The sequence below is a fragment of the Aegilops tauschii genome, chromosome 7 (assembly GCF_002575655.3).
Source record: "Aegilops tauschii subsp. strangulata cultivar AL8/78 chromosome 7, Aet v6.0, whole genome shotgun sequence".
NCBI lineage: Eukaryota > Viridiplantae > Streptophyta > Magnoliopsida > Poales > Poaceae > Aegilops > Aegilops tauschii.
Window position 1 is genome coordinate 4,706,056 of NC_053041.3, and position 27,340 is coordinate 4,733,395.

General features: G+C 45.3%; 2 protein-coding genes across 13 annotated transcripts; both read right to left on the bottom strand.

Moving 5' to 3' along the window:
• Nucleotides 1–778: 778 nt before the first annotated feature.
• LOC109738010 (MDIS1-interacting receptor like kinase 1-like) lies at nucleotides 779–2,949 on the bottom strand. The gene is made up of 3 exons (XM_020297124.4): nucleotides 2,736–2,949; nucleotides 1,592–2,294; nucleotides 779–1,462 (listed from the first exon to the last, which is right to left on the bottom strand). The coding sequence occupies exons 2-3, from the start codon at nucleotides 2,274–2,276 to the stop codon at nucleotides 1,107–1,109; spliced, it is 1,041 nt and encodes a 346-aa protein (XP_020152713.1). The 5' UTR covers nucleotides 2,277–2,294; nucleotides 2,736–2,949; the 3' UTR covers nucleotides 779–1,106.
• Nucleotides 2,950–17,192: 14,243 nt separating this feature from the next.
• On the bottom strand, nucleotides 17,193–25,474 carry LOC109738001 (receptor-like protein kinase 7). Of its 12 annotated transcripts, XM_073505878.1 has the most exons (11): nucleotides 24,890–25,470; nucleotides 24,430–24,803; nucleotides 22,100–22,757; nucleotides 21,622–21,985; nucleotides 21,239–21,347; nucleotides 20,792–21,135; nucleotides 20,380–20,424; nucleotides 19,743–19,857; nucleotides 19,043–19,131; nucleotides 18,671–18,770; nucleotides 17,193–18,572 (listed from the first exon to the last, which is right to left on the bottom strand). In XM_073505878.1, exons 3-5 carry the CDS (start codon nucleotides 22,743–22,745, stop codon nucleotides 21,311–21,313), a joined length of 1,047 nt encoding a protein of 348 aa, XP_073361979.1. In that variant the 5' UTR covers nucleotides 22,746–22,757; nucleotides 24,430–24,803; nucleotides 24,890–25,470; the 3' UTR covers nucleotides 17,193–18,572; nucleotides 18,671–18,770; nucleotides 19,043–19,131; nucleotides 19,743–19,857; nucleotides 20,380–20,424; nucleotides 20,792–21,135; nucleotides 21,239–21,310. The 12 variants fall into 12 exon arrangements, with proteins under 12 accessions (XP_073361979.1, XP_045087433.1, XP_045087442.1 ...); XM_045231498.2 differs by having other exon boundaries at nucleotides 17,193–18,770; XM_045231507.2 differs by having other exon boundaries at nucleotides 17,193–17,512; nucleotides 24,430–25,470.
• Nucleotides 25,475–27,340: the final 1,866 nt, after the last annotated feature.

Genomic DNA, 27,340 nt, shown 5'->3' on the forward strand with positions numbered 1-27,340 from the left:
CAGGATCAGTCAAACTCATAACTCGCTTCGCCTTGAGCTGGCCGAGTTCTTTTTTGCAAGTCATAAGGTTGTCTCCTGTGACCGAGTTCACATCGAGAATTGCTCGTTGTTGAATTGACAGAACCAATCATGGATTCAGAGGTAAAGTATTGCTCGTTCGTAAGTGTCAGTGAAGTAAAAAAGTGTTAACCTGCGACTCAGAATGGATTCCTTGGCGGCTTGCTAGTTGCGAGGACTTGTTACATTTGTGTTCCTTTGTGCTGACTGTTCCTGCACTGAACATGTTGCTTGCTAGCTTCAGCATTTCCTTTTTCTACCGTTTGATGGTATGTTCTTTTTGATGGAAGGGCAGGATGAATGCGTGAAGATTAGCTGTGGAATTAATTATTTGGCTTGTCTTGTGTTTCTTTTTCATGTGGCTCTTCAGTTCCCTAGTTATATCACCCTTTGCGTGTGTGCTTTCAGTGATCTGCTTACTGAAGACCGGAGCGATCAAACTGGTTGCATTGCAGTGTGAAAATCAGATTCAGAATAGCTGCAGGGTGGCATGTACGCGTGAGCCTCTTCTGACATCCCAAGTAGCACTACAAGATCTATCTGGCACTCATTCTACACTAACAATAAGATATACTAGCAAATACTGCATGTGTAGTTTGGAGAAACTGAATTCAAATGCAAACAATTTCCCCATCATGCATCAGCACTGAACATAGAGAAAGAAGAGTACGTCGATCTTACTAATTGCAGATACAGCGTGAGAGGAGTTCCCCTGCTGCAGTTTTCTGAAATTGCACTTCCTGGGGATTGCATAAACAACAGCGCGCGTGTAATATGAGACCGATACAACCACAATATAAATACCGACATCATCTGAAGATGAGATCAAAAGAGTCTCCATTACTCTTTCAAGCTCAAACCAACAGGGAACAGCGGAGTACAGCCACAACAACAAGCACTGAAGGGTTTCCCATGCTGCTCAAGAAGTAGCAGAGGCCCCCATCAAATACCCGCAACAGCAGGCTTAAACACACCAAAAATCAGGACGATCAGTCCAACGAAAAAAAAACGACTGGAACTTAGTAAGATTGCAGGTGACCTCACGGTAATTAGAAGGTGAGGAGGCCACGGAATGGAGAGCGCCCGCGGCGGAGTCGTTCCAGAACCTTGAGCATTGAAGGCCTTTCCTGTGGATCCCTGACGGTGCAATCCACGCCCAGCCTGAACATGGTAGCCATCTCCTTCATGTATCGCGCTTGATTAGGCATGCCCTTGCCCACAGTAATCTTGAACATTTTAAGATTGTTTGCCATCAGTTCATTGCACTTCTTCTGTGCCCAAGTTGCCAGTAGACCATTCCCTCCAGGTCCATTGGCCACCCGCCCCGTGACTAGTACTAGCAGCAGTACACCGAAGCTGTATATGTCTGCCTTCTCAGTCACCTGGTTCGTCGCTCTCCCATACTCTGCAATTAATTAATCAGTTATTAGTTAGTAGTAGTGATCTAAAAGATCTTATAAAAGTTTACAGAGGAAGAGCAGGGTATAGTTAAAATAGAATTTCAATGCGTGCATCGATCGCCCAACGCAAGTACCTGGAGCTGCATACCCAAAGTTACCAGGAGGCAGGTCCGTGACTGGCAACGGTTGGCCGAGCCCAGCCATGTTCATCTGCGCAACGTCAAAACTGGCTATCACGGCCTTGAAATTTTGATCAAGCAAGATGCTGCTAGAGTTGATGTTGTGGTGGACAATCGGCTTCTTGCACTCATGGTGCAAGTGGCAGAGCCCTTTGGCCACACCAATGGCGATGGCCCTCCTCTGCGGCCAGCTCAGCGGCTGACCGGCGTCCATGGGTTGGTGCAACCAGGATTGAAGGCTGCCGTTCACCGGATACTCGTAAACGAGCATGATGGCGTCTTCCCTCTGGATGAGGTCTACGACTTTGATGATGTTGTCGTGAGAGTTGCTGGCTAACAGGATCATTTCCGACTTGTAGCGGTACTGGACATTGTCGTCTACTTGCAGTGCTGGGTTCATGTTTTGGAACTTCTTGACTACCAGTGTGCATGGGAGAGTGATGCCAGCAATGCCTTGATCATGGACTAAGTAGAGCTGTTCGTCCTCCCATGTCCTGCTGGTCGCCCACATCCTTTTTACCTTATCTTGGGTAAGGTTCTCCACAATAGCTTGTTCATTGAGTACAATAGGCTGCGTCGCAGCAGGACGGCTGCTGAATCTGAATCGCAAACTCATTCTCTCAGTTGCCGAGTAGGGCATGGAGAAGTTTGTGTCAGCCTGCAGACACATTATTTATTAGTACATATGAATTACTGATAAAACTATCGAGAGATATAGAGTTTTGACAGCAAACGACAGAGATTGGTGAATCTGAAGAATTTGTGTGCCTTTTGAAATAGCACAGGATCTCATTTCAGTTAAGAAAACGAGGGTTGCTATATTTGTGCGCAGTTTATTTTGCATGATTCTTGAATTCTTGATACACGACACGATACAAGGATCGAATTACTGAGATGATGATACATTGATATATCTAACAGGATTCGATTACTACTGGAACTGAACACCATAATTATCTCTCTCACCTGCTGATGTAGTTCTATTCAGGGGCCCGTTGCTTACCACTTACTAGAACAGAACAGAACAGAAGAGAAGAGAAGAGAGGGTGAGAGAAGAGGAACATGTGCAGCAAAGGAAATTTGATGGTGGAGATCGAACCGGTCAACGCAGCAGCCGCCGCCGCATCTGCGCGCCGTCTCCATGCGTGCGGGCGGCTGCCTCCCGCGACGGCACGGCCAGCCGTCCCAACTCGCTTGCGCAACGAGAGCGACGGCGGGCGGCTCCATCATCTCCGGCCAGACCCGGACCAGGTACGCAACACACGGACAAACTAGCTACGGTGGAAATTGCAGACAATGGGGAATGGAGAGACGAGAGGGAGACCCGCCGGACGGTCAACTCAAGTAGTAGGCGCTGACTAGGTGATCCTATTAGGAAAAGAATTCTATGAGATCAGGTCTTATAGAATTCTTTTCCCCCTACCTACCTACAAAGTGACATGCATGTGAGCACAGGGCCATTGAAGCACGTTTCTTTAAAGTTCAGAAAACGGATTTTACGGCTTCAAAACCGGAGTAATTTTTGTGTACATGCACGTGTAGCTGTGCAAATTTCATCAATATATGTGCTTCCATGTGAAATAAATAAAGAAGACAAAATACATGCAAATTTGGGGTTTACTTTTTTGTCGATTTTGGGCCAATCTTTTGTCTTGTTCTGTGCATCGTACAATACGTATTATTGAATGAAATTTCATGGGTACTTCAACCACATGCATGCATATTCATGTCACAAAAATCAAGAAAATTCAGAACTTTTAAGCACATGTTTTGGGGTGGTAAAAAAAAGTGCTCCAATGCCCCCATGTTCCAAAAGTCTGCTTTAGCCCTACCTATCTCTATCTCGATTAGATATGTGAGTAAATATATGGGACTACATGTCCCGTGAGTAAATATTTGGGACTACATGTCCATATTAGATTGTGTGAGTAAATATTTATGAATCACTTCTCTTCTTTTTTTTGTGAAAAGGTCCCTGGATTTATATAGAAGATACACATGCAGTACAAAACACCTCAGCAGTAAAACAAATTACAGAGAGGTCCTTTGACCAGCAAACGATGGAATCCACCACCGATATGAGACGCAGTCGCACCGCCGCCGCCGCCGCCGCTTCGCACCCGAAGCTGCCTTGACCTTGAGGTGAGCGGGATATCATACGGACGGGAAGACTCCGATCTAAGGTCTGAACAGACCAACGCACCAGCACGGGAACCACCGCTGGCGAAGCTTCACATCGATCCAGCAGACACCACGAGCTCCTGTACAAGCAGCCGAGAAGCCCAACGCTGCACGCCGGGCCGCCGTTGCACCTTCCCCACGAGCTCCACAGCAAGGCCGGAGCCAGGCTCGCTGCGACGAAGACGGAACGGGGGAACCGAAGCCCCGCAGCGCAGCCGTCGCCTCCGGCACGACGACTCCGTCCAGAGCACAAAATCTTGCAGAATCCGTGGATCCGCAAGCACCAACCGCCAGGAGCTCGACGACGACGCCTCAAGAGACCTCGCCGGGGTGGAGGATGAGCTCCAGCAAACTTATTCCTCTGCGATGCCGACACCTCCACCCTGCCAGCGCCGGCTGGAAACCTAGCTAACCACTCCCTCTATACACGCCAGAGTGCAGATCCGGGGTTCCCCCACCCTCCCGCCGCCGGAGCGGCCGGCAGAGGGGGAGGGAACCCACGGGCACGCCGGCGGCTAAGGGGGGAAAACGGAGAAGCCCTAATCGCCTCCTTTTCGCGAGAGAGGAGGGGAAACACGGAGAACGCCTATGGAGCACTTCTCGACCCTTCATCATAACTAAACTTGTCATCTCTCGGCTAATGCATGAATTCCCACTGAACAAAAAATGGAATAGTCACCTCTTTCAAATTCCCACATCTAATACTCACACGATACCAAGTAAGGGATAGGAAATAAAATGTCACTTTTCATGTCTAATCTTGTCACACAACTCCATCGTCTAAATTCTCACCCCACCAAAAAAAAGTTACCAAACACGGTGTAAGTCCATTTCTCCCTTGTTGTTCCTGTTTTGATTTTGTTTCCTCTCATCTAATTTTCTACCACTAGTCTTCCTTGAAGCCCAGCTCAACTAGACAACTATCCATCCCTTATTAACTTACGAAATAATATTATGTTTCCTTTGATAAGTTCATATTGCGTATAAAATAAAGTTGTACTGCTATTTTTTTTTGCAAAATCACATTAATACGAGCAAGCAATTCATGGACTAACATACTAGTAATTATTATGGACGTAAATATACATCTGACGTCAACTCAGGGGTAGCCCGAGCAAATGATCGTCCCCCGGTAAAAAAACACTCGAAGCGAACGCCCCAGAATTGCCATGTGAAAACATATAAAATAGCCATACTGCTGTAAAGGATTTGTCGTGTTCTAAAGTAAAAACTTTCATGATGAAAATTGTCATCCTAGCTGAAGGGAATTGCCATGCTACACAAACGAAAAAGCTAAAAATCGGCATGATAAAAAAACAAAAATTAATGTGTTTGCTCATATTGCCATCTTGACCGAACCATTGTTGCCGTCAGCTCGTAGTTCGCTCAGAGATGTACGTTTCGAACCAAACATTCTAAAATAAGTTATGTAAGGGTAAGATAGTGGAAGTGAAATGAATCCGTGGAGAAGAGGCAAAGGATGGAAGGAATCCTGCATATATAGGAACAACTAGCACATATGCCCGTGCATTGCAACGGGAAAAATTGATATTATCAACATACAAGTACTTGGCCCAGATCACTTAGCCTGTGTACGAGCCAACAATACGAAATTTTAGCGTGCACTCAAACCAAATGAAATGGACTAAACCAAATCAAGAATACCTATTCCCTTTAATAGTAGCTATACTATAGATAGATATAGATATAGATATAGATAATACTGGAGGCAAGTTGTACCCTTGATGAGTTGGATGAGAAGCCGGCCGGCCGCCGTTCCGTGAGTCCTTGAGTGTTGTTTGCGAGCACGCGGGACGAGGTTGATGGTAGCTTCTCTCTCTTGGATAAAACCTATATATAGTGGAGTGCCATGCATACATACCACCAGTACTGCCTTTCATTCCTAGCTTTCGACATGCACACCACCGGTAGTCCCTTTCCTGCGCTTTTTCATGAGAGCCCAAGCCACTGACGTGAGAAACCTATTTTGCCTGAGCCTTTTCCGATGACACACCATGTTCCATGGGAAGGCACTGACGAGATGAGGTGATGACGAGGCACACGATTTTCCGATGCCACACGCGGTCTCACTTTCTACTGTCGTCCTTTGTGGCGCTGCTCCACATACATTCGATACGGCCACCATTGAAGCTCTGCCTTGTTGAAAATGCATGTCGTTAGTCTACGTGCCAGGTCGCTCTCCATCCATCTCCGGAGAATGACCGGCTCCTCCACCATCTCCGAGGAATTCTACTTTCTCTTCCTGGGTCGCTCTCCTCTCCATCCACCACCGGAGCCCGGAGGGATTTTACTTTCCTTCCGCTTCCGGGGTCGCTCCCGGTCCACCACCGTACCGGAGGGATTTTACTTTCGCTTCTCACGACGCTCCCGGTCGACCACTGGAGCCTTTTTACTTTAGCTTCCCGCGTCGCTCTCCATCCACCACCGGAGCATTTTTACTTTCGCTTCCCAGGTCGCTCTCCATCCACCACCAGTGCGCTTCCCGGGTCGCTCTCCATCCACCACCAGTGCGCTTCCCGGGTCGCTCTCCATCTACAACCAATGATTTCTGCCATGGTAACGATATCCAAAATGTAACTTAAATCCAGGGGTATTCTTGTCCTAAAACTTTCAAATTAACTTAATTGCATTAACATGATACTTAATTAGATCAGATAGTCATCGTGCCTGGTCATTTGAATTTGGGTTGGAGCGAGGGGTTCCTCCTCCTCCTCTCGAGCCCTAGTCTCCGGCGAACACATCGGCGTCCTCGACCGCCGCCGCACGCACTCGCAGTGGCACTCCCTCCTCCTCCTCCTCCTCCTCCTCCTCCTCCTCCTCCTCCTCCTCCTCCTACTCCCCCCTCCGTCGCACGTGACCCCCCTCGGGTTATGCGGCGCCAGATCTTCCGAGGAGCCGCGTAATCCTCTCCTTCCCCGATCCGACGCCCCCTTCCCCGTCGCCAGGCCAGATCATCCTCATCACCGTGCGTCAACTTTATCACGCCGGATCTTCGCATCGACCTCTTAGATTTAAGTGCCTAGCCATCTCTCATATCATCTGGTCCCTTCTGCATAGTACCAATAGGGTCGGATTTGATTAGGGTTTAGGATATCTGATATGAGGTTTAGGGATTACGGTTTGAGAAAGTTGTGATTAGATTTCGATTGAAAGGAAGTGTAATTCGGATTTAGCTAGGACATATTGAAGGACTTAGTTAGGGCTATGTGGCATGAGAAAGTTGTCACCACATTTGGATTCAAAGAAAGTTATTTTGGATTTAGTTAGGAGTTATTTTGGATTTAGTTAGGAAACAATTTTGAATGGAGTCTGGAGTTATTTTGGATTTATTTAGGAGATACTTGATCTATGAGGGTGGATTTATCGGGTTATTTGGAGGATTCGCGGACGATTACAGTAATGAAGTTAGCCAAACCTGCATACATGAAGCATTATGTGATATCCTTACATCATATTCAGAAGCAATCAAATGTTTAGTTACAACACGTACAATCAATCAAATATTTTTGGATTTGGTTAGGGCATATTTTATACTTATTTAGAGCTTTTGAAGGACTAAGTTAGGTACATGAATCCGATATGACAAATTAAATCAATTGTTTAAGCAAAGTAGTGCATAATTATTATGTATGCTATCCATCCCTAACATTGACTATCTGTTTTCGTTGGCAGCATAATGACATGGATGATAAAAGCAACGATGGCGAAAACTTGGGTGATACAGGCAAGGATGACAAGGACATGGGTGATACACGCAAGGAAGGAAAAGACATGGATGATAAGGACAATGATTTCGTAGGCATGGACCCCCAAAGGAATGGATGGTATGTGCATGGATGATAATTGAGGATGCAGGCAAGGATGTCATAGACATGGATGATGTACGCATGCAAGGTAAATGAATTTATGATAAAGGCATGGATCGTACAGACCTGAATGAGTATATGGAATACTTAGAGATTGTGAAGAACACTTTCAGGACCGAGGAAGAAGCCTATATGTTCTACGTAGGCTATGCGAGCAAAAAAAGGTTTTGGTGTTAGAAAGGATGATCTGAAGTACAAGGGTTCGAAACAAAATGCATACAGAAGGACATACAAGTGCTGCACATAAGGATGGCGGGCCCTTAAGCACTTTAACAGAGCTGAAAGAAAAAGAACACCGAGGGGTCTTTCTCGGTGTGGGTGTCCCGCTCCTTTTCAGGTTGAGCTACAAGATAGCAGTGGCCTCTGGTTCGTCAAGAATTTTGTGGAAAAGCATAACCATCCGTTTGTCCTTGCTGGTTCCTCAGAATTTTCTAAATGAGTATCAAGATATTTCTTATGAGTGATTCCACCACACACCAAGTTTAATCCTCAATAAAATAAAGAAAAACCTTCGTGCATCACCTGTCAACTGTAGAGACTGAATTCGAGTCCTTAGGCTGCACAATCACATGCCCAACCATAGAGCCCAGGCTCTCTTTTTGTTGTTTTTTGAGATAGCTTACCAGGCTTGACGCCCGGTGAGCCAAGGCTCTCTTTGCCACATGGGGGGTCTATACCATCTTCTACTCTTAACGACAGTCCACCTTTAACTCTGATACTATCTTGGGTGGACCGGATAGATTGTATTCAGGTGTTAAAAGAGAACTCTTGCCAAAATATAATACTAGTGCAGGAGTACAGACTCAAAAGGCGGTTCTGATGGAAAAGGTGGTTCTGGATCGACTTTTTTTAATGGTCGCTTGAACGATTTGAGCGCGGTTTGAGGCGCTGGCAATAACATACAGCCGCATGTGACGTGGATTCCAAATTTACTTTCGGGGCGTCACCTACTATCGAGTAAAAAAAGCCACTTCTCTCTCCGGCTCTCCCTTTGAAATGCATGCATCCGGTTCTGTCACTTCGGCATGCACAGCCTAGCAGCATGCAAAAGCAAATAGTACTTGTTTATTGTCAGTTTGGATTTGGCGTCGGCGATCCTAACCGCTCCGGTTCGCTAATGGATTTCTAGGCCCCTTCGCTTTAGAGGAATTTTATACGAATTTCATAGGGAAAAAAATTTAGAGCCCTTTGGTTTCTAGAAATGAAATCCTATTTTTATGAAGGAATTCTTTCTATCCTTCACATTTCATAGAAAAATAAACATTAGTCTAGACTCAATGAAAAGAAAATCATATGATGTAAATCAAAAGACATCTCCTTTCTTATTCCTACTCATAGGATTTGAGATACATGTCATCTCATTTCCTATGACTTTTCTATTCCTTTGATTTTCCTATCCTATGAACCAAATAAGACCTTATTTTGCTCCACAACGTGCGGCACTGGTGCCAAAGCCAAAAAAGTGAATGTGGCATGCATTGTGGGACGAAACCACCGTCTTGACATTCTTTTGTCGCAGATTAGCACGATTTGACCTGGCTTGAAAGGTAATTTCGTATCCGATTTCTTTGAGTCACTCCAACATCCTGATGTTTTGTTGCACAGGAAACGGCAGGGTCCATAGCGTTTCCCTCCGACCCACACTCACCTATCTGGCACTGACGTGGCCAGGCCAAAACGCCTAAATGCAATAGGCCGATCTTGATCGTTAATAAATAAACATTAATCTCTGTGCATCACCTATCAATTATAGAAACTGAACTGTGGTCGATAGGATGCAGGACCGTATGCCCAACCACTGAGCCAAGGCTCTCCTTGCCACATGGCGGATCTATATCATCTTCTACTCTTAAGGGCAGCCCGCCTTTAACTCTGATGAGAAAAGGGTAATCTTGCCAAAATATAATATGAGTATAGGAGTACTAGGCCTCAAAGGACAGGTGGTTCTGGAGCCGTTCTTTGGGCAAAAGGGCATTGCTAAAGGAGATTTTTGCGAGCAAATGTGTAGTGTCCCCCCGCTTTAGAGCAGAGGACCCGGGTGCTGACATGGCGAGGCGCTAGTGGTGAGGAACCCAGCATGGTTAAAACCTTTTTTCCTGTGGCGAACGTATATATACCCCTGGACTCCGCGAGCCTTTTCTGATTTGAGCAGCAAGCTGTCGATTCATCCCAATCGCGCCGTCGCAGCAGCAGCCGATCCGCCACATCCAGCCAGCAGCCCTCATCAGGACCGATCAAGCGCGCTCAGCTTAAGTAACTGCAAAGTATTGATTAGTCTTACAAGCAAACCACAAACAGGAATTCACAAAGTCTGACAAAGTAAATGAGAAATAGTCTGACATAATCACAAACAGGAATTCTCACTGCCGGCCATAAAATTTGTTGTTACCAAACTGGACAAACTAGGCCACTTGGGCGGTTTTAGTCAAAACCGGGTCCACGTCATACCAATACCACTTTAAGTGTCACGAGGGACGAAAAGTATCCGGTTTAAATAGTTGAGGGACTGAGTTTTAGTGGTTTCGGAGTTGAGGGACGATTTCTATACTATCGCAGAGTTCGAGGACGAAAAATATACTTATCCCTAATTTTAGGTATCCCCTCAGTTCCCTCTATTGTACTGTAGTACACTACAGCAGCAGGTGAGACTGAGATACATCTCGGTTCTGAATGTTACTTTCATCTGACTTGCACTAGTAATCTTATCCTATCTAGTTTTATAACGTCTTGTTCCCATTGCATCACACAAACAACCTGCCAATTTATCGTCATTTCAGCAATTTGATCATATGCAGGTGTGATTCTGTTGCTAAAATAACATCCTCAGAAGCTCGCAGATTCTTCAGATTTACCATCCTTTGTCGTTTCATGTCAACATTTGGCTCAACCTAATTACAAACATGCATTTCTCTTTAGCTCCCTCTCTCAATATTTTTTATTAGTTATTATCATCTTTGGAGAAAAAGGGGTACTACCGAATACTAACAAAAAAACTGTACATCTTTAGGTTAACACATCGTGTACTCGATCCTCCTCACGCCCTACCCGGCCGCCAAGAGAATGCAGCTCTGGACCTGCAGCAACGCTGCCTATTATGCTCAATGAACAAGCCATAATCAACAACCTCACTGATAATAATGTGACAAGGATGTGGCCTAACAGAAGGGCGGGGGAGGACGAACGGCTCTACTTAGTCCATAATCAGGGCACTGCTGGAATCAATACCCGGTATCCGCTGCTCGTCAAGAAGTTCCAGAATGTGAACCCAGCACTACAAGTGGACGGCAATGTCAGGTACCGCTACAAGTCGGAGATGATCCTGTTAGCCAGCAATTCTCACGACAACATCATCAAAGTCGTAGACATCATCCAGAGGGAAGACGCCATCATGCTCGTGTTTGAGTATCCGGTGAACGGCAGCCTTCAATCCTGGCTGCACCAACCCATGGATGCCGCTCAGCCGCTAAGCTGGCCGGAGAGGAGGGTCATCGCCATTGGTGTGGGCCAAGGGCTCTGCCACTTGCATCATGGATGCAATAAGCCGATTGTCCACCACAACATCAGCTCAGACAACATCTTGCTTGATCGGAATTTCAAAGCTGTGATAGCCAGTTTTGGCGATGCGCAGATGAACATGGCTGGCCTCGGCCAACCGTTGCCAATCACGGACCTGCCTCCTGGTAACTTCGGGTACGCAGCTCCAGGCACGTTGGGCGATCGATGTGCACAATAGAATTCTGTCTAAACTTCTTTTTACAGGGAATTCTGTCTTAACAAGCTTGGTCTTTTAACTAGTACTAATAAACGATTAACTGCAGAATATGGGAACACGGCAAGCCCTATGACAGAGAAGGTCGACACTTACAGCTTTGGTGTGCTGCTGCTGGTGCTCGTCACGGGGCGGGAGCCCAATGGAGCTGGAGCAGATGGTCATTTGGCGGTTTGGGCGCGCAACTTCGCTCAACTGACGGCAAACCAACTGGAAATTTTCGAGGGTGCCGTGGACATGGTCATCCCAGATCAAGCGCAGGTACATGGAGGAGATGGCGACTGTGTTCAGGTTGGGCGTGGATTGCACCGCTGTGGATCCACAGCAAAGGCCATCCATGCGGATGGCCCTCAAAAGACTCCGTGGCAGCCGTGGGCGTAGCCCATTCGGTGGCCTCCTCACCTGCTATCTATTGTGAGTCTTTTCTAGAAAGATCACGTCACGAATGAATGAATGGTCCATATGATGACTCGGTTAGATAAATTTGTACATACATCTCATGTACAAGTAATGACGTGGACTGTCCTGTCTTTTTTCTGAGAACATTTTTGCCGTCCTGTTGTGTTTACCTCTGCAAAATTCTGTTGCTTGTTTTCCTTGTCTGTGTACAAACTCTTCTTGCTGGACCTGAGCAACTAGTATCTGACATAACATTAATCCTGGGGATTGTTATTTGTTACATTCTGCAGGGACACGTTTTATGTCTATGTTCCTTCTACTGACTGAAGCAGAACTGAACTACTGGACAGGTATTGAACATGCACCATGTCTGTGTTTAGCTTGGAGAACATGCATTGACAGTCTTCACTATTGTTAACTAGGTTCAGTCTTTTTTATTGTCCCTTCTTTGTTGTTTTTACACCCCTATTATTCGTAGTTTTCCTCGACTATTTGTTCCTGACACTCATATTGCTTTTTAATCAGGGCGCCCCTGCCATATCCATTGCTACAATGCCTTCTTCCATCACGAGACAGCGATCTTAGGTACTTAATACCAGTTAAACCATCATTCACAAGAACTTATTATACTGCTGTATTATAGCTTCATATGTTGTGTTTCCGTGGGTATTCCCCAAGAACAGATGTACAGAAAGCTTTCTTTGAGGAGACCAGACTGAACCTGGTCGGTAATCAACCATCTCGCGTGCTCTGCCGTTTGGCGGTTTTCCTTAACAAAGCAATATTCTTCTTTTCTGTACACTTTGCGTGTAATTACACTCAACTCCATCTGCCTCCTCTGATATGAAAGAAGCACTAGCGCCTGCCAAGCAAAGGCCTTCCATGCGGATGGCTCTCAAACGACTCCGTCGCAACTGTGGGCATAGCCCATTCCGTGGCCTCCTCACCTGCTATCTGCCATGATGCTCGTTGTCTTTTTTGGAAAGATCATGTCATGCATGAATGGGTCTCATTTGTTTATGTTAATCTGTTTATCTGTCTTGTTTGGCTGCAACTGTATGAGCGTAGTTTAGGTTAACTGGGTCTAATTTCTTGTGATTCACAAGTCACAGCCTGTGCTATCAGCAACCAAGCCTAGTTATCAGGGTCACAAAACTTCTATAATACTCCATTGGTCCTAAAATTCTTGTCTTAAATTTGTCTAGATACGGATGTATCTAATACGAAAACGTGACTTGATACATCCGTATCTAGACAAATGTAAGACAAGAATTTTGGGACGGAGGGAGTAGCTTGGAATTGTTTGCATTTCGATTCAACTTTTTTGAAATTGAACACAAAGCCGGAGGAATTGTTTGTGGGCAAAACCATCACCTGCTTTTTTGTTTGTTAATGTGAGTTTACTCCCCCCGTTCTTGTGAAGAATACATGCAGCAAAGCCCTTGTTACCAATACAAGAATTTATGCCAGCAACCTGTGAGCACATTGGGGATTAGGATTCAGTGTGCATGGACTAAGAGAGCTTGTGATAATGTCTTATGCTTGTAGTATTATGAAAGCAACATCTTACAGTAAGATGGATGAAGGACTCTCTATATTCATCATCGCAGGTTTACAAGTGTTTATATACATGGGAGCTCACGAGGAATCCTGGTCTACTGTTACAACTGATCCGAGGATAATGCCGTACGTGGCTACGTGGGCGGAGGCGACGTGCGTGGGAGCGTGGGCACCGGGCCACCTCGTTGCACACATGGGTGCGGGTGCATGTCACGTTTCCAACACTTACTACGATGCCTAAGTATCATTTTCTGCTTGAGTCATGCAGGTTTCAGATGTGCAAACAGATCATCTGGTTCCCTCTGATTTCATTCATCCCGTCTTGGTAATATTCCGCCTAACAGATTTACTACATGTTCTGTTCCCTTCTCCCATATTTTATAAGAATTTAACATAACACTGTATGAAATTCAGCTTAACAATTATTAGAAAATTCTGAACAATTTTATATTATGTTGAACCTACACTTAGCCTTACATCGCGTTGAAAACATTGGGAAAAGAAATAAGGGACCCTAATTTTTTCGCAGTGCGTTCAGTCTCTTCTTTCCAACCTAGTTGCTCCGTACATGTTGATGATCATCTTGAGTTTTTGACTTGTCATTTTGCTATTCTTTCATTCATGTTATGAATAGTTCATTAGGAAGATTGTATCTGATTTAGCATGTATGTAGCATGGTATTTTGTTTGTGCTATAGTGTACTCACTTAACAGTGTATAACCTGGCTAGATTTTACATTGATGCAAATTCAGTCTTGTTATGATTGACAGGATGAGCTTGTAGTACTTCAATTTCCTGAACACATATCTAGCCACATTCGATTGATTGGGTGATTTGCAAGGGAAGAAGTTACTGCAGTAATCAATGTGTTTGTGAAGTAATTCCTTTTTCATGTACTTCTTTTTGCTAGTTCTCAACTCTGTTATTAGTCTTCTGATTGCGTGGAAAAATCTCATGATGAGGTAATTCGTATGAGTTTGAGTCCCTGTGAGCTATGCATCACTGTCCATATCACAACATATTATTCTGGTATCATATCACTAAGTGTGAATTTAGTTATGAGATGCCAATATCAGTTTATTTCTGGAGAAAGGGTGCAATAGAGTGTCAGATTAATCTTGTAATGTTACCTCACATTTCACTGGGAATATGGATTTGTACTGAGTGCGTAACTAAAATTCGATATTTTCGCACCTAGCTGTTGTGGTGACTTATTGGTGACTTGTTGTATCCAGTTCATGGTATTAGGCAGTTGGTGCCTTGATGGGCTAGATATCTAATACTATGAAGCTGGTTGTTCGTTTTTGAGCATCTCTATGCTCATGTTGATATAAAGTTCATGCCTATCGATTCCATAGCTAAGTTAGCCAGAGTCTTCATTTTATCAGGTGCATTCACCATTCTACATGCATGATGCATATATGTGTTTTGTTAGATGTATACATTTTGTTGGTGTGATACATCATTCTTGAGGAAAAAAAATTATAGTGCCGTCTCGTGCTTCGTACTTGATGTGTGGCTTCAATTAGAAACTTTATCTTTTTAGTTTGCTTGCTCATTCAGTTAGACACAACAATCGGTAGCAGATGAACAACATTAGTTATCTGCTTCAGTTGTTCCAGACTTTTCTGTTGCAGTAACGACATGTAATGTTTTTATACCCTTTTCCATTTCTTTGTCTTTGCAATGTTATTTGAGATTGTGAACTAGTGAAGACTTTGCCTGGAAGTGAACTAGTGAAGACTTGCCTGGAACTGACGGGAGGATTGCAGCCTAGTTGACTGCAGATCAGCTAATCGTTTAATTTATTTACCTGACATTATTGGGGGGCCTTTATGTACTAAAGTTCAGCTAGTCGTTTAATTCATTTACTCTGGTGTTGCCATTGAGTTATTTTGTGTTGCTCCTTTATCTGGGGTGGAAATATTGCCTTTTCTCGAACAAGGTAATGTCATATCCTATGAAAATTAGCTGGTGATTTGCATGTCCCTCAGTCTCAGTTGCAGGCTTCTGCTGTATACATAGGCTCCTCCTTTTCTGGTGAGCTCTTAACTGTCATTTTGTTATTCTTCATTACATTCATGCTAGGAATATGTCCTAGATCTGTAGCCTTTATTAAAACCCATATAAACTGTTCTATGAGTTTGCGCAATAGGTTTTTGGCTGATGCTCATTATTTTTTGGAAGACCACGTCACACATAAATTGTCCATAACTCCATATGATGACATCGTTAATTGAATAAATTTTTAGATCCTTTATTTCTCTTGACATTTTTGTTTCCCTATTGATGGTTGCTAGTCTTGATATATCACCTCTGCAGAATTCTGCTGCTTGTTTTCCTTCTCTGTGTGCAGATTTCTTGTTGCCAGTTGTGAGAAACTAGTCCTTGGAATATCATAATCCTGGAGACATTCTGTTACATTCTGCATGGTCTACTTTTTATATTTGCGATTCCCTTCTCCTGCTGAGTGGAGCTGCACAGAACGGCCAAAGAGGTCAGGAGAGCATGCACTGAACCAAGGCATTTCCATGGGCTAAGTCGTAAGGTTCGCATCGAGATCGATCTCGATCTATTGTCAGAAGAGGCTCATGACAGCGTGTCATGAGCCATTTGTTTGTTGACAGTGTGTGTAGCTAGTCTGAACCCAGTTCCCCTGTGTCTTCTCTTCAGTAAGCAAACAGTTTGATGTATGTTGGTATTCATCGGACCTAAGCTACTGCCTCCAAGGGCTTGGAGAATACCATGTATGTGATCCTACACCAACCGAGCGCCGTGAAGAAAGCTGTTGCTGAGAGCAGGATGGATTATTTCCCTAGTTGTCGTGCCATGACTGTTATCTCGCTGCGATTTGGACAACGTTTGTAGCTCGGTTGTCTGTCTCTGTGCGTGTGTGACTTAATTTTTTTTTATCTCATTGACTGTTTTGGAGCAAGTATGTATGAATGCTTGAACAATCATTCATGCTCGGTTGTCCTATTAGTTTTTGGGGATGGAGCTGCTGAGCCGCAAGCTGAGCTGTAATGAATTGCAGCTAGATCTATTCATGCTTGCTCATGGTTCCTTGCTCTCTGCCTCAACAAGATTTACCTTATGTTTCTCTTTGGACACTGCATTTGCAGATGCTTACTTTCTTCATTCACCTTCACCCCAAAATTTAGTGAATTGTCTGGTGAAGTCTAATTAGTCATTCTTTCTGGTTGCTCTTTAGTCTCTACTGCGTGTGATATTTAGTTGCTGCAATACTTACATTATGATTAAGATGATCTATGGACTTAACCCAAACCTGATACCTTTCGTTTTCTCTGCTTTTGCAAATGCTTAAATTGTTTATTCCGTTTTCTAAAGAATTGACATTCTGGCATATGAGTAATTAGGCATTCATTATGTGTCCTTACAAGTTAACAAAATACAAGAGATACTTAGCCCGCTGCACGAGATTAAATGGTGCTGGTACATACAGTAAGGTTATTGTAAGCCAGCAAGGTTGTGGACTGAATGTGTGCCTGTCCATTGTACAGTTAGCGATGAAAATAAGAAGCAAAACAGCTGGAAAGCTCGGCGATCAGCCCGCCGTCGAGCCCTTTCCAGAGTATCTCTCTGTAGCTCACCGCGACGTCCACCCTAGTGGAGAGAGAAAGTTCCCTGTCCGGCGCCGGCATGTGATAATCTTTGTACTAGTTATTGTTCGTGATGGAGAGAGAAAGTTCAGAGCTGGTTTCAGGTAAAACTTCATACAAGACATGGCAAATCCATCCTAGTGGCAAGCAACAACACAAACATGATTCATCCAATTTGAATCGAATATCCAAGTGAAATTCAGGAAAAATTGTGCTTACTTGTTACTGTGTACGCGGAAAATGCAATGGATACAGGTTGCATCCTTGGATCAACTCTAATCAATCTTTAAATTTCAGAACTTACTAGTCATACAACCTACAAGCTGACAATTTTATCTGCCATGACAGTGTCATGGTTCACCAAGCAAGGCATCTCGCTCCAGCCGCCTGATGGCCCTGAACAGGCTGCCTTCAAACACCTGCCTGGGTCATCTCCATGATCTGGTAGAAGTTGGACAGTCTGCCCGCGTAGGCTTCCATTACATCGAGTATATAGCAAAAAAATTATCACATTACAGGCTATCGCTACAAAAACTACCGTTTTTTTTATTTTTTTTTAAAAACAAATTTGGTTGGCTGTTTCAAAAAACCCAAATTACTGAAGCGTTAAGTTCTAACCGCGTTTATGACAGAGGGGGTCCACTCGTCAGGTCACCGTTATATTGGACCGTTATGACACGTGGAACCCACATGTCGGTCTCTCCAAAAAATAAAAAGCAAACCGGCCCCTGTAAGTTTTGTAAAAAAACAATCAGGTCCCTGTTAGTTTTAGAAAAAAGCAATCGGGTCCCTGTGCTCCCGTCCGCCCTCGCCATGGCCGGAAGTTGCTGTGTGCTGCTGCTGCTCCACGCCGCCGCCGCGTGCCCACCCGTTGAAGAGGACCATAGGCGGCCACCACAAGCTGCATGACAACGCGCCGGCGAGTCTGCACGGAGCCGGCCACTTCGAGCGGCCCCGCGCGCACCTGCAGCACGCCCGCTCCTGCAGCGCGCATGGCCGTTGTTGCATGCCGGCGGGGATGGCGGAGGCGGCGGCGTTGCTGCATGCCAACGTGGATGGCAGCGGCGGCTCGTCCATGGAGCAGGGAGGACGAGGAGAGAGGAGGGCTGGAGGTGTGGGGCGCCTCTCGGGATGGCGGCGGCGTTCACCGGCGAGCACGCACAGTGAGGCAGGGGTCAACCCGCTCTATCGGGGTACTCTCTTCCCTCTGGTGGCTGGAGGTGGGAGGAGAGGTTGACCCTGACTTGTGGGCTCAACAGTAAACTTAACAGTCAACAAACGGTCAAATGATTTTTCTCCTGACACGTGGACCCTCCCTGTCATAAACCTGATCAAAACTTAACCATTGGGTCACTAGTGTTTTTTGGAACAGCCAACTAAAATTGTGGTAGCATTTTGAAAAATTAAAAAAAGCGGTAGTTTTCTTGTAGCGATAGCCTGTAATGTGGTAGTTTTTTGCTATACACTCCATTACATCAGGTCAGAAAGAGTTCACAGATGACTCTCAAGTCGATCTGGATCTGTCATTGACAACGCCAGAACAGCACATTTCAGCACTAGTAACCAGTTCTGAAGCAAGCACATCACCGTAGCATTGATAACTGGGATGGTACTTAACTGGTATAGTAGGTACCTTGCATTCAAGTTGGACGCTCGCAACCCTCTGGCGTGTAACGCTATTAAAACCGATATATAGTTTGATACAGGTAGCCCATTGGCTGGAAAAAACACCAAGTCAGTAACTGAAGGGCAGAAGCTAAACACAGACAAACAGAGAATTTACTTAGGAAAAAAAAACATCAAAATGAAAGCATAACACACAAACTACCTGAGAAATCTATAAAGGAAAAAAAAATAATGTGTAAAGAAAATAAACCCACTAATAGCCGTGTTGGAGAATGTTTATATAAACAAAACCTGTATGAGCTACTTGGAAACTCACTCCTAGTCACCTAGATAAAGGCACTTTACAACCATAAGTGTACTGTACCTCATCAGTGTCTTTCCCATCAGAGCAGACTAATGAAGCCGTCCATCCATATAAAAAAGTGTAGTGAATTTACACAGGCAGAAAAAATCCTGAAAAAATATGGCAAAAGAACTTATGATGTGGTCCCGAAGAATTCTTCAGGTTCTATTGCCATGAAAACAGTGACAGATATTAATTGTGCTGTACTCAACCACTCTTTTTAAAGGAGCAACTAAAAAATGTGCACAACTTAGGAGCCTGAAAGAAGGAGAAACAAAGGAAGTCTCGTTTTGAAAACGCTTGTTTGAGTAGAGGGCCTGAGGTAAGACTCTTACTATCTGAGTATCTCAATTAAGATCTTAGTTTTGAAAATGCTAATAACTAACGGGATTACCCATTTATTTATCAATGTTAGTGGACAACTTGTTTACCCTCTTGATCAGGAATTCAACTACTCATTGTCTTATAAGAAAACTACTCATTTTGTAGCTACAACAACAGAAAGTTGTGACAGAAACAAAAAACGTTTGTTCGTATGTGCTTATCAAAAAAAATAGTGTATTACTTCAGGAATTAGGGGTGAGTAACCCACATCATTCTTAAAGCTAAGCTGACGATTTGTTTGCAGATCACTAAGATCTCATACAATGAGCTCTGGGGAAAAGGGTTACTGTATATACTTTTTGGCTGCTGAGAGGGTGCCTATTGCACAAAGTAATACCTGTAGGTAATGCGTGTTCATGCCCCAAATAAATATCTGATGTACTCCAAAATAAACTTCAAAGGAATCGCACCTCATAATCAATGTCGGGCGTCAACATACAGGTGGATCAAGCCTATCATGAACACTTACTTTTAAGATGTGCATTCAATAGAAAGATATAACTATAACGACTTGCATTTTGGTGGTAGCAAAATGCATCTATTTCAGTTGCATATACACTCCAGATCGTTCTCAGAATTAGAAACACATGGGAAATAATTCAGAATTCTGGATGGCTTCAACATGCACACATATGAAGCAAAGCTTGTGCACTTGTACAGAGGTGAATGCACTTACTGAATATATAATGGCTAAGAGGATAACATCAGCAATAACTCTTAAAATATAACATTTGTTTTTCATTTTTTGAGACCATGGTTGTTCCTTTCATGTGTAGTTACGGTATCTTTTAACCTTTTTACTTGTAGAATAAGACTGCCCCTTAAATATTGCTTTTATAGCCTATTAGATTTCTGTAAGACTCTTTCAGGGTAGAAAAAGGTTATATTCAGGTTTATTTGTCTCCAGAATGGAACTCACAACCACTCTTGCTCATAATCACACATAAGCTAGCGAATGAATATTTCTTTCTTACCCGTATCCTTCAAACATTTCTTGTAATCCTGTAATGTGCAACAACCTGGAAAGCAACATAAAAGTGCTGAGATTTTTTTAATGATAAATTGGTATCTATGTGATCAGTTAATCCCTTGTTGCATTATATTTTCACTGGGATATTGTTAAAGATGACCAGCTGGTAATGTGGTCAATTATGTACATTTCTCCAAGATTTTCTCTCCAATCCAAAAAGAACAGAAGAGATTAAAAAAGCAGGCTAGCACAGAGAGGGATCCTACGAGAAAAAATGTTGGAGAGATATAAGATACGACTGTAGTGTACAGATTAGAATAAGATAGCAGTCAGTAAGGTCAACTTCTGCATGTTATCTTCTGCACACAGCGTGCCTTATTTAGCAAGAACAGAAACAATCTTTTGTCAGTTCATACCTTGGCAGGCGCTGGTGCTTCTTTCGTATCAGAGGAGGCAGATGGAGTGGTGTGTAATTACATGCAAGATGAACAGAAAATAAGAATATTACTTTGTTAAGGAAAACCGCAAAATGGCAGAGCACGTGAGATGGTTGATTACCGATCTGGTTCAATCTGGTCTCCTGAAAGAAAGCTTTCTGTACATCAGTTCTTGGGGAATACCCAGGGAAACACAACATATGAAGCTATAAGGCAGCAGTATAATAAGTTCTTGTGAATGATGGTTTAACTGGTATTAAGTACCTAAGATCGCTGTCTCGTGTGGAAGAATGCATTGTAGCAGTGGATACTGCAGGGGCATCCTGATTAAAAAGCAATATGGGTGTCAGGAACAAATAGTCGAGGAAAAATACAGATAATAGGGGTATAAAAACAACAAAGAAGGGACAATAAAAAAGATTGAACCTAGTTAGCAATAGTGATGACTGTCAGTGCATTTTAGCATGTTCAAGACCAGTTCGGTAGTTCAGTGTTTCTTCAGTCAACAGAAGGAATGTAAATGTAGAACGTGACCCTGCAGAATGTAACAAATAACAATCCCCAGGATTAATGTCATGTCAGATGCTAGTTGCTCAGGTCCAGCAAGAAGAGTTTGTACACAGACAAGGAAAACAAGCAACAGAATTTTGCAGAGGTAAACACAACAGGACAGCAAAAATGTTCTCAGAAAAAGACAGGACAGTCCACGTCATTACTTGTACATGAGATGTATGTACAAATTTATCTAACCGAGTAATCATATGGACCATTCATTCATTCGCGACGTGATCTTTCTAGAAAAGACTCACAATAGATAGCAGGCAAGGAGGCCACGGAATGGGCCACGCCAACGGCTGCCGCGGAGTCGTTTGAGAGCCATCCGCATGGATGGCCTTTGCTGTGGATCCACAGCGGTGCAATCCACGCCCAACCTGAACACAGTCGCCATCTCCTCCATGTACCGCGCTTGATCTGGGATGACCATGTCCACGGCACCCTCGAAAATTTCCAGTTGGTTTGCCGTCAGTTGAGCGAAGTTGCGCGCCCAAACCGCCAAATGACCATCTGCTCCAGCTCCATTGGGCTCGCGCCCCGTGACGAGCACCAGCAGAAGCACACCAAAGCTGTAAGTGTCGACCTTCTCTGTCATAGGGCTTGCCGTGTTCCCATATTCTGCAGTTAATCGTTTATTAGTACTAGTTAAAAGACCAAGCTAGTTAAGACAGAATTCCCTGTAAAAAGAAGTTTAGACAGAATTCTATTGTGCACATCGATCACCCAACATACCTGGAGCTGCGTACCCGAAGTTACCAGGAGGCAGGTCCGTGATTGGCAACGGTTGGCCGAGGCCAGCCATGTTCATCTGTGCATCGCCAAAACTTGCTATCACGGCGTTGAAATTCTGATCAAGAAAAATGTTGTCTGAGCTGATGTTGTGGTGGACAATCGGCTTATTGCATCCGTGGTGCAAGTGGCAGAGCCCTTGGCCCACACCAATGGCGATGACCCTCCTCTCCGGCCAGCTTAGCTGCTGACCGACATCCATGGGTTGGTGCAGCCAGGATTGAAGGCTGCCATTCACCGGATACTCATAAACGAGCATGATGGCGTCTTCCCTCTGGATGAGATCTACGACTTTGATGATGTTGTCGTGAGAATTGCTGGCTAACAGGATCATCTCCGACTTGTAGCGGTACCTTACATTGCCGTCCACTCGTAGTGTTGGGTTTACATTCTGGAACTTCTTGACGATCAGCGGATACCGGGTATTGATTCCAGCAGTGCCCTGATTATGGACTAAGTAGAGCCGTTCGTCCTCCCCTGCCCTTCTGTTAGGCCACATCCTTGTCACGTTATAATCAGTGAGATTGTTGATTATGGCTTGTTCATTGAGCATAATAGGCCTTGCTGCAGGACGGCTCCAGAGCTGCATTCTCTTGTCAGGCTGCAGATGCATTATTTACAAGTGTTGAGTGGTACCCCTTCGATTATTACATATATAGGAGTACATAAAAAAACTAAGAGATAAAGAGAGATGTGTGTTGGCGAGAAAGAAACAGTACCAGCGTGGGCCAGCGGGAGCTGCCCCCGCGTCGTCCGCTCGGGCGACTCGGGCGGCGACTAGGGTTTCCGCCCAGCGCCGCCACCCCTCACCCCCTTCCCCCTCGTCGCCACCCGAGGTGGCCGCAGGCAAGCCTGCGCGGTCGCCGGTGACGGTGGCGGCGAGGCCCTGCTCGCTCCGTTTCTGGCGGAGGACTCCGGATCTGGGGCGGCGGCCCTTGGCGCGGCGGCGGCGCCCTCCCGGCTGGCGGCGTCCGTGGGTGGTCCTAGCCGGCGTTCCCGACCACGCGGGTGGTGGGACGGCGGCGGGTGGTGGCTGCGGCGTGGAGATCCCCCTCCTCGTCAGATCTGAGGTTCGACTCCCCTCCCCTTCAGCTCTCTCATCCCCGCCGGATCCAGCAGCTTTGGTCGCCGGAAAGGTGTGGATGGGTGCCCGGTGGTGCGGTTTTGGGACCGTGGGAAACCATTGGTCGGCTGGTCCGGCCCGGCGGCAGCGACGCCCCTGGGCGCCGCCCTTCCTCCTTGGAGGTGCAGCTGAGATCCCAACCCTATCCACCCCCGTTCCCCTCCCGGGTGAAAGCCCAAAATCCTTCTTGGATGGGCGGTGACGGCGCGCTGCGCGTCGTGCCCTCCTTGGAGGCGCCGCCTGGGGAGTGTGCGTTCGGTTGAGGGGCGGCAAAGGTGGAGTTTTGGGCGGCTATGGTTATCAGGTGGCTGTGGTTGGCCTGGCTCGTAGGGAAGTCTGTCCCCGCTCCCCTCAAGTGCGGTGCTCCTCGGCGGTGGCGTGTTTGGCTCAGCTCCAGCGGTACGGCGTCTGCGATCCGGCGGTAGGGGATAGGGTTCCTCTTCCCGGCAGTAGCAGCACGTCCCTGGCCATGGACGCCCGGTGTTTCTCTTCAGCGGCCGACGACTCCTGCTCCTCGTCGTTCTGCGGCCTCTCCTGATGTCCGTGCTGCTCGTTCTTCAGTGGCTCCTCCCGGTGGCTTTCCCGCTGTCTTTCAGGTGTCCTAGGTTGCTTCGGTGTGTCAGATGAGGTGTGCTCATGTCCTAGGAGGTTGTGCTCTGTGACTATCCCAGGACTCGAGGTCGGCATCTCCCTTGCTCTAGGGTGAGCGTCTCTCATGTCCGTCGGTGGCGCCTTTCGATCCAAGGCGAGAGGGAAGGGTCCCTCTACGGCGAGAGCGATGGAAGATGCTTGGTTTCCTCCAACCTTGGACTCGGTCATGTCCACAACTCCACTCTGTTTCGGCAGGTCCTCGTTGTGCTCACGCTGCTCGCAATTCTTGGCTCTTGTTTGTTGCGGTCGGCGGCGTGTACTAGCTTGGGCTTCCTTGTTCTGAGCTAGTTTTCTGCGTCGAGTTGTAAGCTTCCTAGGGAGCTCCCTTGTATCGTTCGGCCGATGTGCTTGGTGTGGTGTTGTGTTGTAATTCCTGGCCGGTTGATGGCTTTGTTAATTCAAAGCTGGGCTCTCCGCGAGCCTTCGTTCTAAAAAAAAGAGAGATGTGTGTTCAACTCTAATTAGTTTGAACCCAAAAAAAAAAGAATTAGTTTGCCACCTAAATGTTGACGGCCACGACAAAGAATGGTGTGTCTGATGAATTTGTGTGCCTTTTGAAATAGTTGAGGATCTTGTTTCAGTTTCTTTTGCATGTTTCTTCATACATGATATACACAGGGATGGTTAGCCTGCACCTGCTAAAACTTGGATTGAAATATTCAACACATGTTAGTCCTGCTGCATCCTTGCAATTAGTAGTATATTTATGGGATGTGATAGGAACAAGACATGCTCAACTAGTAGGATTCAATCACGGATGCAAATAAGATGATAACATTCAGAACCCAGGCCGTCTCCCACCTCTCCGCCAGATCTCCCCAGTCCACCATACAAGGCGGCATGAGGTCCCTACCTACTTGTCACAGTTTGAGCCTAATGTGGACAGCGACGACAGAGCGAATTAGTTGAGGGGAAAGGAGAGGAGCGTGTAAGCAAAAGGAATTTGACAGTGGGATCACCGGCGTTGGAGGTCGAGGCGGTCGGAGTTGGAGAGGAGGTCCAAGCTAGCGGTGAGGAATTCGGCTTCGCGGCCGCCGCTGTCTCCTCCAACGACGTCACGGACAGCCACGGGGAGGGCGGGCGTCTCCAACCTCTCCGGCTCCGGCGGCTCCATCGTCTCCGCCGGATCCAAATCCAAACCGTGTGTGTGGGGAGTGGTGGTTAGAGGTGAGGTCATTTTCCTCTATTCCTATCTGTCGATGGACCCGGTTTCCCAGTTCCCCACCCAACCCAAAGCACTCGTTGCTTTACTTAAGCTTTCCCAATAAAATAACACTAGTAATACTAAAGTTATGAAGATGTGTACAATAGTGCCACTTGGAATAAATGCAAAAACAGTTTTAAAACAAAAATAAATGCAAAATGATGAGACGGAAAAAAAAAGAACATGAGAAAAGTTTCGCTTATCCTAATCCTAATTATTAAGGCCGCAAATGTATTGAGGAACACTTGCCGTTGGATTGTAGCCCTATCCTTTTGGAATAAACTACTTTTGATCTCAAAATTTTTTTTACGCATATCTTATTAGTAAAGATACAACTTGTACATGTACAAAATAAAAAAACCTATCGGTAGGGGGGGCGGGACTAAGTGGGACGTGTGGACCAGTGCACCCTATCGTTCAGTTTTCATGTTAGCAGCTTGATTTTTATTTACTTTTTTTTATGAAATTCATGTTGGGAGCTTATTCTTTCTTTTTTTACAAAATTCATGTTAGATGCTTAAAAGTGATCCACTCTTGTGCATGGCCTCCAAACCTAAAATCGTCCTTTTTTATTTTGAACAAAACATAGTTTTTATTCATGAAAACAAACAAAAATAAAAACAAAAAACTACTGGTCCCACTCATCTAGGAGTAATAACCTGCTAATATAGATATTACCGGTACAATATGTACTACTCATCGAATCAAAACAACCAAACGCTGCGTGCTAATCAACAATGTGCTGTGCACGTACCTTGGTCCGGAGTGAAGCGCAGTGTTATGACTGGTCAGTGGGTGGATTGAGTGCGACTGGCTGGATACTCCTGCATTCACTGTCATGTCCGTGTATATATGGCGCGGGGAGCGGGGGAAAAGGGGGTGGCGGGAGCGCGAGTGAGCTTCGCGGAACCTTCCTCACGTGGACAAGGCTGAATGGGCCGTGGGCCGTGGCCCGAGGGCTGAAGCAAAAAAATATTTATAGATAGGCATGATGCCCAGCCGGCCAGCCCACCAGTGGTGCAGCCCACGACACAGCCGATACAGCAGCACGCATCAGCCTCGTACACAGCGTAAATAAACATTCAGCCTCGCGCACACACGCAGTCGTTCCTCGAAGAGAAAAAAAAAGCAGCGGAGGTGCTCAGGACCAGCCGCCGGCCGCCGTGGCCTAGGCCATCGGCGCACGTCCGTGTACGCAAATTGCTAGCTTGTACTCGTTCTTCTAACGACGATGATGCCCCGCGTGTTGTCACGGGAACCCCCGTGTTAAAACAAATGCATCAACAAGTGCTTAAAAATAAATAAAACTAATAAGAACATTAATATAAGAGCGTTCTTAGTTTATGTTTTATAAAAACAATAAAACATAATGGGACAACATGATGCATAAAAAGAGAAACCTTTTGGAGTACACATAATCTGACACCACTTTTTGACAAATACGTGAATCATAAACTATATTTTTTTTTCCTTCAAGGGTCCAACACACATAGCGCTCATGAATAACAAAAATTAGCGAATCATAAACTATATATACTAGATGATACTCCGCGCGCGTTGCTGCGGAAACACATGCTAAATTTTAAGATGATTGATATAAACATAGATCAGAGCGGATTTTCAGCAGACGAGCACCTTGGGTGTCGGTATCTGGACCATTCATATCTGCCTCGTGATGTGCCGCTGGGAAATTGTCTCGGCAGAACCCGCAGTAATACAAATCAAATACGATGAGCTGGTGGTTGGAGTAAATGTGCCATACATGGGTGGCAGAGGACCTGAGCCCAAACAGCAATGATGCTAATCTCAGTACTACATAATGGTTAATGAACATATTTCAATGTGGAGAGAGAGAGAGAGAGAGCGCGCGCGCGCAAATCAACCTGTGTATCCTAATACTTGGTTGATGAACATATTTGAATGTGGAGAGAGAGCATAACTATGAAAATATTTGTGGGCAATGGAGGTATATTTTCGTAAACATAAAATATTTGTGTTTCTAGAGTAATTACAATCTTAACAAACTATACTTAATTGAGTATCTGCTGTACCAAAACTTGTGTTGGTACTCCGGCGGAAATGCATAGCCCACACGAGACATGAGTCAAGCAGCAAAACGCGTCGTGTGCATTCACTATGGTGGCCCAGATGTCGCTTTCCGTGGATGAAATACATCATAAATACAACGAACTCACCCATCTGTACC